Genomic DNA, 14,780 nt, shown 5'->3' with positions numbered 1-14,780 from the left:
AAGCTGTCCTTTACAAGGTAATTAATCCTTGTCAAAGTGCTTTTATCCGAGACAGAAACATCCTGGACTCTTCTCTTACTGCTCATGAACTTCTTCATTCGTTCAAAAAATCTTCCCTTCCTAGGTTTGTTCTGAAAATTGATTTTGAGAAAGCCTTTGACCGGGTTGACTGGAAACTGGTGGATTATCTTTTTGACCGTATGGGTTTTGGTACCAGATGGAAATTCTGGATGCGGAGTTGTATTTCCTCCCCTTCTTATTCTGTTTTGGTAAATGGGAAACCCCGAGGATACTTCAAATCCTCTAGAGGGATCAGACAAGGAGACCCCCTTTCTCCATTTATTTTTACTCTCATTGGAGAATACCTTACCTCTATGATCCGGTTTGCTAAACGTTCGGGTTGGCTCAGTCCTATTTTTTCTGATCCAATCCAAGACGTCCCCATTCTTCAGTTTGCAGATGATTCTATTCTTTTTGGAGAAGGGTCCATGAGACAAATAAAACGCATGAAAGCTATCTTGAATATCTTTGAATTGACGTCTGGTCAAAAGATAAGCTGGGAGAAAACCACAATCTTTGGTTTTAATATTGATGCATCTATTCTCAACTCTATGGCGAACTATCTGGGTTGTAAGGTAGCATCAATTCCGAGTACATATCTGGGCTTACCTTTGACTCCTTTCCTGCCTTCGAAAAATTCCTGGTTTCCGGTTGTTGAGAGGCTTGAGAAGCGTCTGGCTTCTTGGAAAGGAAAATTTTTATCCAAAGCTGGTAAACTGGTTCTAATTAAATCATGCCTTCATGGAATACCTTCCTATTTCTTATCTTTGTACAATTGTCCAGCTTCTATTCGGGATAGAATTGAATTTTTGAAAAGAAGATTTTTATGGGATGGGCCAAATGGGGAAAAAAAGGTTAATCTTGTAAAATGGGTTGATGTTTGTAAACCAATTGTAATGGGGGGCCTCGGGATTCGTGACGTTGCTACCACCAACAAGTCTCTGCTACTAAAGTGGGTTTGGAAGTACAACATGCAACCCAATCTACTGTGGCGCCGAATGGTTGCAAGTAAATCAGGAAAAGAGAGAGGTTGGTGGACGGAGGGGGGAAGATTTTACAAGTTATCCCCTGTTTGGAAGAAAATTGCCAAACTCTTACCTTGCTTCAAAGCCGCCGTCAAATGCTATATTGGAAGTGGTGAAAATACTCTTTTCTGGTCCGATTGGTGGATCGGGACTAGTTCCTTAGAGGAAAGTTATCCTCTTTTATTCCAGCTGTCAAGATCTCGAAGTTCAATGATTTCTGACCATTGGCAGTCCTCGGGTGGGTGGAATCTTCATCTCAGACGGGCATTAAATGACTCTGAAACTGTTGAAGCAACTGGCCTGATCAATTTACTTTCTGGTGTGGCCTTAAAAAATTCTTCCGATATCCTCATCTGGACACCCAACAAACAAGGTATGTTCTCTTCAGCCTCAACGTACCATCATTTGATTTCCTACCATCCTCTTCACGCAGAACATCCTGTTACTTTTGCTTGGTCGCTCCCGATTCCTCCTCGCATCAAATTTTTCATCTGGACGGTATGTCTTAAAAAAATTTTAACTTCTGATGCTTTGCAAAGACGAGGCATTAATATTCCCAATCCAGAATGCCCATTTTGCAACACATCTCCTGAAACAGCAGATCATACGCTTTTGCATTGCGAATATGCTCATAAGATTTGGACCGAATTAATGGACAAGATCGGTTTATTATATTGCCCTTCGCAAGATTTGCTAAACACTATTTATACTTTGGTTAGCTCCCATCTTCCGAAGTTAGGGAAAATCTTAATATCTTGTTGTGTTGGACACATTGTGTGGAATTTATGGAAAGAAAGAAATAATCGCAAATTCAATCAGAAATCTATTCCTCGGAATATTCTCTGTGATCAGATAGTCGGTCAAGTTAGCTCTTGGGTTCTCCTTCGCAAAGAATTCTGTGATCTAAGAGCAACAAATATGAGGGAAAATTGGAGAAATGTTGCGAAAATGTCTCTTATTTCGAAGGCTCCTATTATGATAGAATGGACTAGACCTCCTCCTGGACACTTTAAATTAAATTTTGATGGAAGTGCTTTCGGTTGTCCGGGCCCAGCCGGATTTGGTGGAGTAATTCACGATGATCAAGCAAATCTTCTCTACACTTATGCGGGTCCAATTGGAGTATCAGACTCTACTTGTGCGGAATTACATGGCTTGCTCAACGGGCTGAAACTCTTCAAACAAAAAAAGGATGGTGCTCTCTTGATTGAAGGGGATTCTCAAGTTAATATAAATTGGTGCTCCAAGCCTTCAAAACCTCCTTGGCGTCATTGGAAGATTTATGATGAAATCTGTAATTTAACTTCTGATTTATTATGTACTTGGAAACATGTACCAAGATCTGCTAATCATTTAGCCGATGTTCAAGCTAAAAAAGGCGTTACCCTCCAACATCTTGTTGTGGAGGAAATGTCTTTTTAGTTTTTTAGTTTGTATTTTATCTCTTTTGAATACATTTACAACTCTTCTCAAAAAAAAAAAACAAAATGGCGTAGCTGAACATAAGAATCGCCATTTACTGGAGATAGCTAGGACAAAGATGATACATATGCATGTGCCCAAGCCTTATTGGGGTGATAATGTTTTTATAGCCTATTTCTTTGTTAATAGAATGCATTCATCTGTGTTAGAAGGAAAAATTCCTATGCAGGTTATTTTGCCGTCCACGCCATTATTTGCTATTTCTCCTTGCGTATTTGAAAGTGTCTGCTTTGCTCATGTATTTGGGCCTTCCAGGGATAAGTTGTCTCCCCGAGCAATCAAATATGCATTTTTGGAGTACTCTCGCACACAAAAGGAATACAGATGTTTTTTCATGCCCACTAGAAAAACATTTGTATATGCTGATGTTGCTTTCTTTGAGGATGTACCATTCTTTTCATCTGTGTCTTTACCTTCTGATCCTGTTGTCTCATCTGAACCGGCACCAGTTATCCCTATACTAGTTGATGAGCCCGTTGGACCGTCACAAGTTGTCACTGTCGAGAAATCACTGCAGGTATATAAACACCGAAAAGAAGTATCACCACCGACTCTCTCACTGGACCATGACTCTACTTCGTCTCAAGATTCTGGAAGTAATGATCTACATCTTCCTATTGCACTCAGGAAGGGAGAAAGGTAAAGATACGCGATATCCGTTATCTCATTAAGTGCCTTTTTGTTCTTTATCTAACGCCTATAAAATTTTTGCTTTGTCTATTTCTACCTGCACTATCCCTTCTTCAGTGCAGGAGGCCTTCTCGTCCCCTCATTGGAAGCAAGCTATGGATGTTGAACTAGATGTTTTGATAGATTGGGACACTTGGCAATTGTGTGATCAACCATCTGGGGCCAAAGTTGTTGGCTATCGTTGGGTTTATACTATCAAGTATAATGCAGACGGTTCTATTGAGCGGTATAAAGCTCTGTTGGTTGCAAAGGAGTATACTCAAACCTTTGGTATTGATGTGTTTGAAACCTTTTTTGCTTGTTGTTTGTTGATCTGGAAGAAGAAGTATATATGGAGCAACCTCCAGGATATGTTGCTCAAGGGGAAACACATAAAGTATGCAGACTTAAGAAGGTGATTTATGGGCTGAAGCAAAGTCCATGAGCTTGGTTTGAAAAATTCAGCCAGGTTGTGGTATATATGGGGTTCTTGAGGAGTCATTGTGATTACTCCTTGTTTGTGATGAAGAGGTCCTTTGGAATGCTTTTGGTGTACGTAAATGACATTATATTATATGGGAGTGATATTTCTGGAATAGAGGATACAAGTCTCATTTGTTTGCATATTTTCAAACTAAAGACTAGGAACCGTTGAAATATTTTTTGGGTATTGAAGTCATGAAAAGTAAAGAAGGCGTTGTGATGACACAACGTAAGTATGTCACAGATATTCTTCAAGAGTATGCTTTGTTGGGAGTCAGGCCAGCTGATACCCCAATGGATGTTGGAAATGATCTCCATGATGAGCAAAGTGATGAATTAAATGACATAACACAGTATCGAAGGTTAGTGGGAAAGTTAATTTATGCAATAGTTACTAGACCTGACATTTCTTTTCCAGTAAGTGTAGTGAGCCAGTTTATGGAATGTCCTCGAAAAGTACACTTAGAAGTTGCACAAAGAATTTTGAGGTATTTAAAAGGAGCACCAAGAAAAAGGTCTTTTCTTTAGACCTAACAATCATATGAAGATAGAAGTTTTCTTTGATGCAGACTATGCAGGATCTAAACTGGACTGAAAATCAACCTCTAGATATTGTGTCTTCTTCCTAGGAGGAAAATTGGTTTGTTGGCGAAGTAAAAAGCAGAATGTTGTAACCTGGTCTAGTGTAGAAGTTGAATACAGGGTGATGACTCATACAATGATCGAGTTGATGGGGATTAGGTCAGTCTCACGAGAGTTGGGTTTCGACCAAGATGAGCCGATGATCATGTTTTGTGATAATCAGGTTGAGATCTTTATAGCAAGTAACCTAGTTTTCCATGAGAGGACTAAACATATAGAAGTGAATTGCCACTTCATTAGAGATGCGGTGATGAAAAAGGAGGTAGTAACTCTGTTTGTTCGGTTTAGAGATCAATTAGGAGATGTCTTCACCAAGGCCCTTAGCAAGCCCTCAATAGCACCTGCCCTCTCTGTGGTGTTTGTGAGGAGTCTGTTCAGCGTGTTCACCTTCACTGTTGTTACTCTTGAAGAGTTTGGATGGCAATCTTTAAGAAAATTTACATCTAGTTGGGCCTTCATCAGGATCTTTTTGGAACTATCCAGATGGTTTTGGGGACTCGACTGCCTAGAATCGGCAAGCTGCTTCTCTCTGCTTGCCTAGCTTATATCCCATGGTGTCTTTGGCTTGAGCGAAACAATCGGTGATTTAACATCAAATTCAGCAACCTGGAAAACACTATCTCTTGCGCCGTGGGAATGATTTCTAGTTGGATGCACACTAGGAAGGAGTTTGCCCCCCAGGAATTGGAGTCTATTGGCTCATATGGCTGGTCCCCAAAAGGTGCCTACTCAATTCTCGGCTGATAGATTAGCTAAACTTGGAACATCCCTGCAATCTTTCATTGTATGGGATGGTTCCCCCACCTTGTAATTTAGCTCTTTGCAGATTTTTAATATAACTTAGCACTGTTTCAAAAAAAATAAATAAAAAAAATAAAAAGCCCTTGGCAAACAAGATTTTATATCATTCTACAAAAAGCTGAGACTCCTGGATATATATGCTCCAGCTTGAGGGGAGTGTTAGAAAATACATCCAAGGGTATTTTGGTCATTTTATCACTTAAGTGGTTAATTTTCTTTATGTAATCTTGTTCTGCATGTTAAATTATATCAGTTGTTAAAGTACACAGGATGTGTAGTTAGGGAGATATAAGGAGATTAAGGTTTATTAAATGCATAGGGGCATTTTTGTAATTTGTAACTCAAAACACCTATTTAAAAAGTCTGGGAATTCATGCACAGTTCCCAATGAAGCCTTTCAGGCTCTTTAGAAATTTCTTCTTCTCCTTTCTCCTTTTTCTTCACCTAAATCTGGATTTTTACATATCTTTACTTTCTTTGGGCTTTCAAATACATTCAAATAGACTTCACCCAGCTATGATAATTATGCCCATTCAATTTTCAGGGGTGATAGCAATAGTATCTTTTCTATCAGCACCACTAACTTCCCTTGATGGAGTATATAAACTTCACCCGAATCAGCCATTACAACAGAATAATATCCAATTCAACCCTAACTACACTTCACAAGTCACTGTTTGTGGGTCAAGAATGTGGGCCCCACTCCAAAAACTAAGGCTAGGGAGACAAACTGATTTGTGCAATCCAATTAAGGTCAAACAATACAAAGGGATGCAATTCAGGAGAAATTAGTCCCAAAAATAACCCAATTAACGTTAGCCAATTGCAGGGTAACGCAGGCAAAGGAACACATGACTGTGCACAACTCAGAGAAAGGCAATTTTAGCCTAGCAAACCCTCATAGGGTAATAATTAAACTCAGTACTGTTCAATAGACAGTATGAACCATCAACCCTAAGATTATGGCAAAGAAAGAATAAGAAAAATCAAATTTTTACCAACCAGTTAGGCACAAATTTCGAAGAATCCCTTTTCTTGGAGTTTGCAACCTTCAAGGAAGACAACTGATGACAAATAATGCACAACTGACAACAGAATGCCTCTTAGACACGATCTACTGCACTGAGACCATGTGAAAAAGGGGAAGTTGAAGAGGAAAAAGAGAGAAATTGAAATAAGAAGAGAGGGGGGAGAAAGGGAACTCAAAATTGAGACTGGTGAGGGTCGTGCTGGACCCTGTCTTCTATTTAATAAGTGGGATTCGGAAAGTTACAAAAATACGCCTCACGTACTTAAACCACTTAAACCCTTGTATCTCCCTTTGCACTTAACAAAATTACATGAAATTAAGCCTACAGACATAATTAAACATGTAGTATAAGATGATGTAGAAATCTGTAACATCCGCTGATACAAAATGAAAAAAATACCCCTCAATAGCTTTTCTAACAATGGACTTCTTGGGATAGTAGGAACAGAGTCACCCAGAACTATGTGTTTAGCTTTTAGGATAATTTGCTACAGTACAATGTATACTTATACAAATGCATAAAGCAAGTTGAATAAAAAGTCTACACTGGAAGAGTACTTTGAACAGGAACTTACCTTAAGAAACTCTGCAGTCTTTGCAGCCAACTGTTGCTGTTCAAATGTACTGGCATTTCCATGCCACGTGAAAATAGAAGACCCCGATTGCAAGAGGAAGCAATCAGTAGAACTTAAAGATGTCGCAACCTGAATGGATATTGAATCCCAATAAAACAAATATCTTTAAGTGAAGCTTAAGAATTACAGGGAAATGTATCCCAAAACAAACATACAAGCAAAAACTCTTATTCCAGAACTCAATAGACCAAAATTTCTTTCCGAAAATTTGATTAAGAAAGAAAAGAAACACAAAGGAAGTGAACAAAAAAATACACTTAGACAAAATACAAAAGAAAAATGTCTCCAACAGAAGCATTACTCAGTAAGATCTAATGTCATGAAGATGAACCAAGAATAGCAGGTTAAGGATTAAAAAGCTACAAATATATGTTTATACATATATATATATATATATAGAGTTATAGTTATATATGTACTGTAGCAAGAATTCATGTTTTCATAAGGCAAATTTTTACACTCCAGGTAATTAAAACTCATAAGATATCAAAATTACAAGACTAGAGCATAACACATAGTACCACAGAACTAGAAACTTCTCTGCACATGGTACTACATAAAGTATAATCCCAATTAGGATTCAACTGGCCAAATACATATAAGCAACCATTAGCTCTTGTTTGTTATTTTATTTTTTTATAACAAGCACCTACTGGTTATAAAATTTACAAGGTATAAAAAGGGACCTCAAGCAAACTTCAAAACTAGAACTTCTGTGTAAAATTGTAACTTTGACTATTTCAAACACTAGTGGTAGGGTAGACCTAGCACAACTAATCTCATCTCTTTCTTTCCAAGAGAACAATCTCTTTTAAGGGTGTTGATTGTCAAACGCCTAGCCAATACAACCCAAAAGACCGGTCTGTTAAGCGCGAAAAGCCAAGTACCTAACCCATCAGCTGGTCTTTGGATAAGTGATGTGCTGTGCTGTGACATTGATTTATTAAAAGATCCAGAAAATACAATGAGGCATCCTCTAACAAGAGAACAGTTACATGGGAGACACTACATTGCTTAAACCTAAATTATATCTGCACCCATGCCGATTAGAAAATGTAGAAATCATGTTTTACTGTTCAAACTGAAGTTATCCACCCTATTAATCCAGGATGAGGTCCTAGTAGTCCTCTTATATGCTTCCACAACATAAAGTTTCAAGTAAAAGTTTTATCCTACTTTTTGTAATAAACAACTTCCACTGCATGAGGCCACAGGAAAGGAAAGAAAGAACGAGGAGAAAAATAAAACAATAAAAATGCCAAGTCCCTTGGTTGAAACCAAAAGATAAACAAGTGCTTGTTGAAACAGAAAAAAAATTGTTTAAGGAACAGTATCAATATAATCAACCCAGAAGCTCTATCTATTTCTTTCTTTAGAGATCTTATAAGAAAGGGCAGAACAGTGAACATACAGCGTCAACTTGAACTGCTTTACTGTTGTGCACAGATGCACCAGATATTCTGATTAAAGCAACACTATCAGTAGTATAAGTATCATCTGTTAGAGCTCTCTCTTCTATAGACTTTTTATAACCAGAACTGAGTCCACCCTGCATAAAAGTAGAAAAAGTAAGAAAAGGACCATGCTTACAAAAGAAAACACAAAATTCAAAGGTCAACAGAAGTCACCTTCAAGACAACCATGGGATTAAAGATTGCAATAAATTGCGGCGGTTCCTTTCCTTGAATGATTTGACCCTACACCAAAGTTCAAATTAAATGACACACTTGAAAGAAAAATATCAAAACCATGAGAAGTCTAAAGATGGCATGAGGAAACACCTGAACTGGCCTCCCTTTCAAGGAATTGTGCATTGTGGTAGCTAAATTAGTAGCCATCATTTGGTCTTCCTAAAAAGTAGTGTGGCCATGGATTAGAAGCACTCATGATTGGATTGCAATACATGGATTTCATGCTCCAGAAGGGGAAAAGAGAAAAAAAAAGAGTAAATAGTGCCTTCAGATAATACAAACTAAATAACTAGTACATAACCCCCTATTTTCTTGTATTTGGTCTCACATTCCGAGATCCACAAATTCGGCAGTAGATGTGTTTGCCTAGTAGGGAACAACCCTACAATCGCTTGTTGTTAGGGATTTGCTCCCTCCTCCTTTGTAATTTTTCTCTTGTTAATATAAATACATCTTTATTAAAAAAAAAAAAACTAGTACATAACCAGGCAGGACCAAAATATTGAGTAAGATGCTCAAATAAAGAGAGAGCACATCCTGGACACAGGTTGTAAGGGAAAACAAGTGACAATGGGAGCTTGCAGGAAGCAAAAGGTAGCAATTTGCCAGAAAAAAAATATAGCTTTAGGACAAAAGATTCCAACCTGAGTACATTCTTTTCCCATCCAGCAGCATAAGAAATACTCTTCTTTCTTTTCACCAGAATGGTATGTGTAAAGAACAATATAACAATCTCCACTATAAAATTTACCAATCTCCTCCTTGGGAATTGGAGTCTTCACACTGCCATTGATGCGCCAGACCTGAAAAATAATGACAAAATTCCTCAACATAAACTTTTTATTCTTGTTTCTCAGGCTTATTTATTTAGTGTTGAATCAACTATAAAATATAAAGAAAAACATAAATGAAAAAGAATTACATCTTTTCAACCATTTTATAATCACAACCTATGATAATAAGAAATGAAAAATAAAATGCAAGAACCAGAGAAGAAGATAGCTTCCCACCTCAACTTTTCCACCCATTTCCAGCAAGGGAGGAACATCCTCAATGACAGGACCACCTTTTACTATTCCTTTAACATCAACGCCTTGCTGCTTCAGCAGAGCTGATAGAACCCATGCAGCTTGTCATCAAAAGGCTTCTCAAATAATTTCTAATTTGCTATATACAAGAAAATAGTTGATTACCTGCTACTTTTCCTCTTCCTTCCTCTGTACCAGAAGTACCAGAGCCCACAGGCCAAGACTCAAAGTTGGACTTAAATGTATGAGTCTCAAAACCTTGTATCAATCGAGTTATTCTTGTGAACTTCGGTCTATTCTGGTTGGCAATAAATTCCTACAATGTTTATGAGAATATAAGTTTAGTGTACACTGAATTGTTTGAACATGAATAAAATAGAAATTTAAATTCTACCTCTGCAGCTTGGCTAGCAGCTTTCCTGTCTTCTACCTGAGTTACACGACCAACCCAAACAAAAACCTCAGCTCCACAATCCAGCAAATAGCATTTGTTGTTTTCCAGCATGAGTTTAGAGAGTGAATCTTCAGCAACCATCTTCACCTGACCATCAATGATACTGCAGTAGAGCAACATCTCCAACTTAGATCCCTTATATTTGAATAAAAAATCATAATAATCATAATAAACAAAGCTCCATGATGGGTATAATATTTCCTAGAAAAAAATTGGCTCCTGCCTTCAATGTGCACTGCAAATCAAAGGGCCTTTTTTTCCAAATAAAAACAACTTTCAATAGAAGGGGACCCCATCTTAAATTTTGTTCTCTGCTTTTGCTGGAATAAAATTTCATCATCTTCTTCTTCTTCAAAAACAAAAGGTTTCCTTGAGCTCAAAAACAGAATAAATAGCCAGGATTATTCCAAAAGAGGACTAAGATTCATTCTTTATCAAATAGAAGCTTTGTTCCAACTTCACCCTAATAGAGTTACAAAAGGTCATTATAAGGAACACAAGACAACATTATTACCCTAAACTTAGACTGTTAATTTGAAAATTATGAAAATGTCATCACTTTCTTTTTTATATCATGGATGAAAAGAGATTAGAAATGGATAAAAAATCTCAAGAAAAGAAAAATATCTTAAGGGGAGGAAATTCCATCAACAAGGTGTTGCTGAGAGACCTCATTCCTAGAAAAGGAATCAGTTACAGGCCACCATGTGGCATCAATCTCCTAGAAGATTTGGAGAAAATGATTGGGAAGAAGACCTTTCAACATCAGAAGAGATATTTGTTTATTTTAAAACTGTCTTTACAGCCTGAAATCACAAAGTTACCCCCATTCTGTTAGAAATTGCACTATGGTAGAAACCTGTCCATATTTTTGTTCTTTTTAAAAATTATAAAAAATTGATGCCCTCACTAAGTGAAAGCTCAAACAAGCACTCAATCTCTCACACAACTGAATTTCAAGAACAATGACTCATGATGTGGCTAAAATACCTATAGAGTTTCCCAGAGGTATATTCCAGAGAAGCTTCATCCTCACTGGCGTTCTTTTTCCCAATGGGGGCAAAACCTCCTAAGAGAACCCAAAATTCACCAGAGTCTGACTCTGCCTGGAGTTTTCCATCATCTGGTACAAACGAACAGTTACATTACATTATATTTTCGGACAATTAAAATTTGAAAGGTGAAAAGTATGCACCACAATTGTAAAGATCTATCCTCACCAACAATTGCGACATCGCACTTTCCTTCATGGTATGAGTCCTTGAGATATTGAATGACTTCCAACGCTTTGGCCCTCTCTTGAATGTTGGAGTTTGCACCATTAAACTGAAAGATCTTGTTCTCGGAATCAAGGATAAACACATCATCATGATTCAGGGAAGAACGAGCAAATGGAACCTGCATGACCAGAAATAACCAACAATTAACTCTTCATTTGACTTGTCATGAGATGACAGAATTCAGAATGATAGTTCTCTACCTGCTTCAATTTAACAACCCTTTTTCCCCGACAAACATAGAGTCGTGTTTCAAACTTTTCCTCCTCATATTTCTTGAATCCAGAAGCAACACCCCCTTCCAATGGCATTATGCAAGGTTTGAAATATGACAAGAACTTGTCAGATTCATGGCCTTGAAGTTCTCTGTGCTGAACTGCACGGCCTCCAAGGGCTGCATCAAGTTCAACTGTCTTGATTGCTGCAGTTCCTGCTTCATCCTATTATAAATTCAAAAGTCAAATTGACAAGATAGCATAGCTTGTTGCACAATAAGCTTTTTTTTTCCAGACTGGCAAATAATAGAAGCACCTGACTTGTGTCCTTCCCAATCCAGAAGTGAATGTCATATAGATAAGCGCCACCTTTGCCAGACATTGTCTGCAAATATTTTATTAATGATCAACCAACAACTTGAACTACTCTGAATCACAATGGAAACAGAGATAATGATACAAAGGATTGAAACACTGCCGTAAGATATACAAAGAGAAAAGACTCACCTGTAAAATGATGTAAGAATCACCTGAATAGAATTTACCATAGTCGGGCTTGGGCAAGGGAACTGGTTGGAAATTCTCTATACGCCATATCTCAGTGCCTCTAAGACATGTTAAGTAAAAAAGGAAAAAGACATGTATGCAAGAGAAGAAAAATATCTATTACACAAATACAAGTTAAGTAATCATTGAAGTTCCATATTTATGCATTTGAAGCACTATGACAGGATACACTCTTTGTCCTGCTCCTTGAAAAGCAGGATCCACAGATTTGCCAGAACTGGCCATTGACTAACACCTTCCTTAGAGATCTCCTTGGTTAAAATCCAAACTGAAGATGAGGCCCTTATCTTTCTTGTTTCTGGTACACACAATTCACAAATCTCAATCTTGCTTGTATAAACTTGATAGATAAAGAAAAGCATATGAGACCAAAATCACTTCAATGGACTACCAAATTAACCATAAAGTTGATCACAAGTGTTGGTCTGTGCTATCGTGCAAGGTTTCCACAATCTGATGCCAATTAGGCCACTTTCATACTCGGGATATTGGTCCTATAAACTAGTTCAAGAGATCCTAGTCACACAACAAAATTCTCACATCAGCATGCAAAATTTGTACACATTCCACCAGATTTGTCCTGACTAGAGATTGCACTCGCTCTTAAACTTTGAAAGAGTGAAGAACAACATGATTTTTAGTAAACAATTGCACTTTTAATTAAAAAAAAAATGAAACACTGTGAATCAGAAAACTTCCATAAGTGGAAGGAGCACATTCAGCGCTTCAAATGAGCCTGCTTCAAACATGATGGAGAGATAAAAGGAAGTTAAATTGTTTCATTCAACACAGGAAAAAGTGCTTAGTAAAGTGAAATGAATGTCAGTCTAGAAATTTGGACAATTTAGCAGCCATTGTCATATATTAAAAAATTCACATGATTACTAGGGTTTTGCATCTGAAAGCATTCTATTCCAATTTTAATAGATAAGCACTAGCTACAACCAACTATATTTTATGCCACTCGTCCTAGGACCCCAACACCTTGAGCACTGAGCGAAGTATAAACTGAATGCTAATATTCACTTGAAGAAATCTCAACAAAATTGATGCAGATTACCTAAGTTTTAACAGGTTAAGTGACACTATATTCACAAAACTTAGAAAACCTTCCCAACTTTCCACTCCCTTAAAGGAGAACAAAAGTGTCCCTGTTTCCATTTGATATTAACAAGACCATTTTGCGAAAACATGGCCAACTCTAATAGTATGTTTGTTTTGAACTGCAAGAACTTTTAGAAAATTGGATGACGTAATAACAAATAGGAATGTTCTAGCAAGCTTCTGAATGGTGGTTCACTATTTTGAACTTTTTTGAGGTTTCATAAACTCCAATTTAAGTTTGAAACCCCATCTCTTCTGCAAGTTTAGCGAATGCTGGTAATCAAACAAGCAAAACAGACATACCTGAAATTTATATTTAAAAAAGGAAAAATAACTCTCAATTGCTTCTAGAGCACAGTCTTGTAGCAGGCATTTTCCAGGTTTTTAGAACTATGACCTAGAAGCCATGATAAACAATAAGGAAAAATGACGACCATTTTCAGGATATTTTCTCTTCATTGCCACATGTTTTTAATGGTTTGTACAGCATATTATTTGTAATTTTTCAAAACAATCACAACAATGAATATATCAGTTTAATTGCATTATTTCCAATCTTTTAAAGATTGTCCATCTTATATTGGAAAAAAGTACAAAGTTCTGACAGGACTGCGGTTTTTTCTTGGTCACTATTTGCTAGAGTTCTTTTTGTGGTTACTATCAATTTGTAAGAACTAATTTATGGTGGACCGCCATAGAATGCAAGTGATAAAATAAGCCTCTGCTCAGCTTCTACAAAATAACAGTCCACCACACGCACTTGTCTTTTCTAGCTCAAGGAAGACTTAAAAGCTGATCTGCTCAGAGACTCGAGAAAGCAATATTCCTGTTTAAGGATCAGAGGGTATTACCGTCGATGCGATCGTTCTCTTATAAACGTACTGGAATGCCTAAAGAAAGATTTAAAACAGAAACAAGTGAGGATAAATGAAGGAAATCGCAGCCTACTAAAACTCGTGCACGATTCAGATCAATCAATACACAATTTCATGTCTGCAAAACCATCTAATCAATCGGAAGGGAAAATCTATAATAACCGCAGAATTCGAGCTGTGATCAATTGTCCAGAAGGATAGATAGCGAGCTGCTGATCATAGGCTTGATCATGGAGATCAAAAGTGCGAAATGAGAAGTTAGAATGTAGAGAACGCACCTGCAGTCGATCGATCGAATCAATTGATCTGATGAACCGGAGAAAGGAATTGAGAGTCTGCAAGAACGAGAGAAAGGGTATATCGAATACAATTACTTAAAGGAAACTGATGATTGCGCTCTTTCTCCCTCTGGCACTCCGGACACTTTCTCGATTACTTTTTTTTTTTTTTTTTTTTTTGGGTGATAGAGGAGAAAAAAGATAAAGAGGTAAGAAAAACCATATTTCTATTGATAGGCTCATGTGAAAATATACCCTGAGAGGAACTTACGATGAGAATCACTTCAGATCCCTTCTGGCCTAATTAATGAAAAACGGAGTAGAGAACCCTTCGGACAAGAAATATATTAATGATTTGAAAAGCATTTCTTTGCCTGAATGTCCCTAATCAACCCTCCGGTTATCAGGTTACGAGGAAGCTTCTCGCGTGCGTCTCATATTAATTGTTTTCAAATGGTTGATTT

General features: G+C 37.4%; 1 protein-coding gene across 5 annotated transcripts in view; it reads right to left on the bottom strand.

Moving 5' to 3' along the window:
* Nucleotides 1–14,502, bottom strand: part of LOC137955685 (villin-2) — a 28,023-nt gene extending 13,521 nt beyond the window's left edge. For 2 of the 5 annotated variants that reach the window (XM_068802748.1, XM_068802752.1), the window contains exons 1-15: nt 14,317–14,502; nt 12,229–12,357; nt 12,000–12,099; nt 11,809–11,877; nt 11,481–11,717; nt 11,221–11,398; nt 10,991–11,123; nt 9,941–10,103; nt 9,712–9,862; nt 9,529–9,629; nt 9,163–9,321; nt 8,609–8,677; nt 8,456–8,524; nt 8,239–8,376; nt 6,768–6,896 (exon numbers count right to left, since the gene is read on the bottom strand). In XM_068802748.1, the coding sequence (XP_068658849.1) occupies nt 6,768–6,896; nt 8,239–8,376; nt 8,456–8,524; nt 8,609–8,677; nt 9,163–9,321; nt 9,529–9,629; nt 9,712–9,862; nt 9,941–10,103; nt 10,991–11,123; nt 11,221–11,398; nt 11,481–11,717; nt 11,809–11,877; nt 12,000–12,099; nt 12,229–12,284 (1,752 nt within the window). In that variant the 5' untranslated portion in view covers nt 12,285–12,357; nt 14,317–14,502. The other 3 variants (XM_068802749.1, XM_068802750.1, XM_068802751.1) reach the window with 3 other exon arrangements.
* Nucleotides 14,503–14,780: the final 278 nt, after the last annotated feature.

This window comes from Aristolochia californica, unplaced genomic scaffold (genome assembly GCF_029961685.1).
Source record: "Aristolochia californica isolate CCGP_79_NKW_82.1479 unplaced genomic scaffold, dmAriCali1.0.hap1 SCAF_2, whole genome shotgun sequence".
Taxonomy (NCBI): Eukaryota; Viridiplantae; Streptophyta; class Magnoliopsida; order Piperales; family Aristolochiaceae; genus Aristolochia; species Aristolochia californica.
The sequence above is the reverse complement of the archived record's forward strand: the minus strand, read 5'-3'. Positions and strand labels throughout refer to the sequence as shown.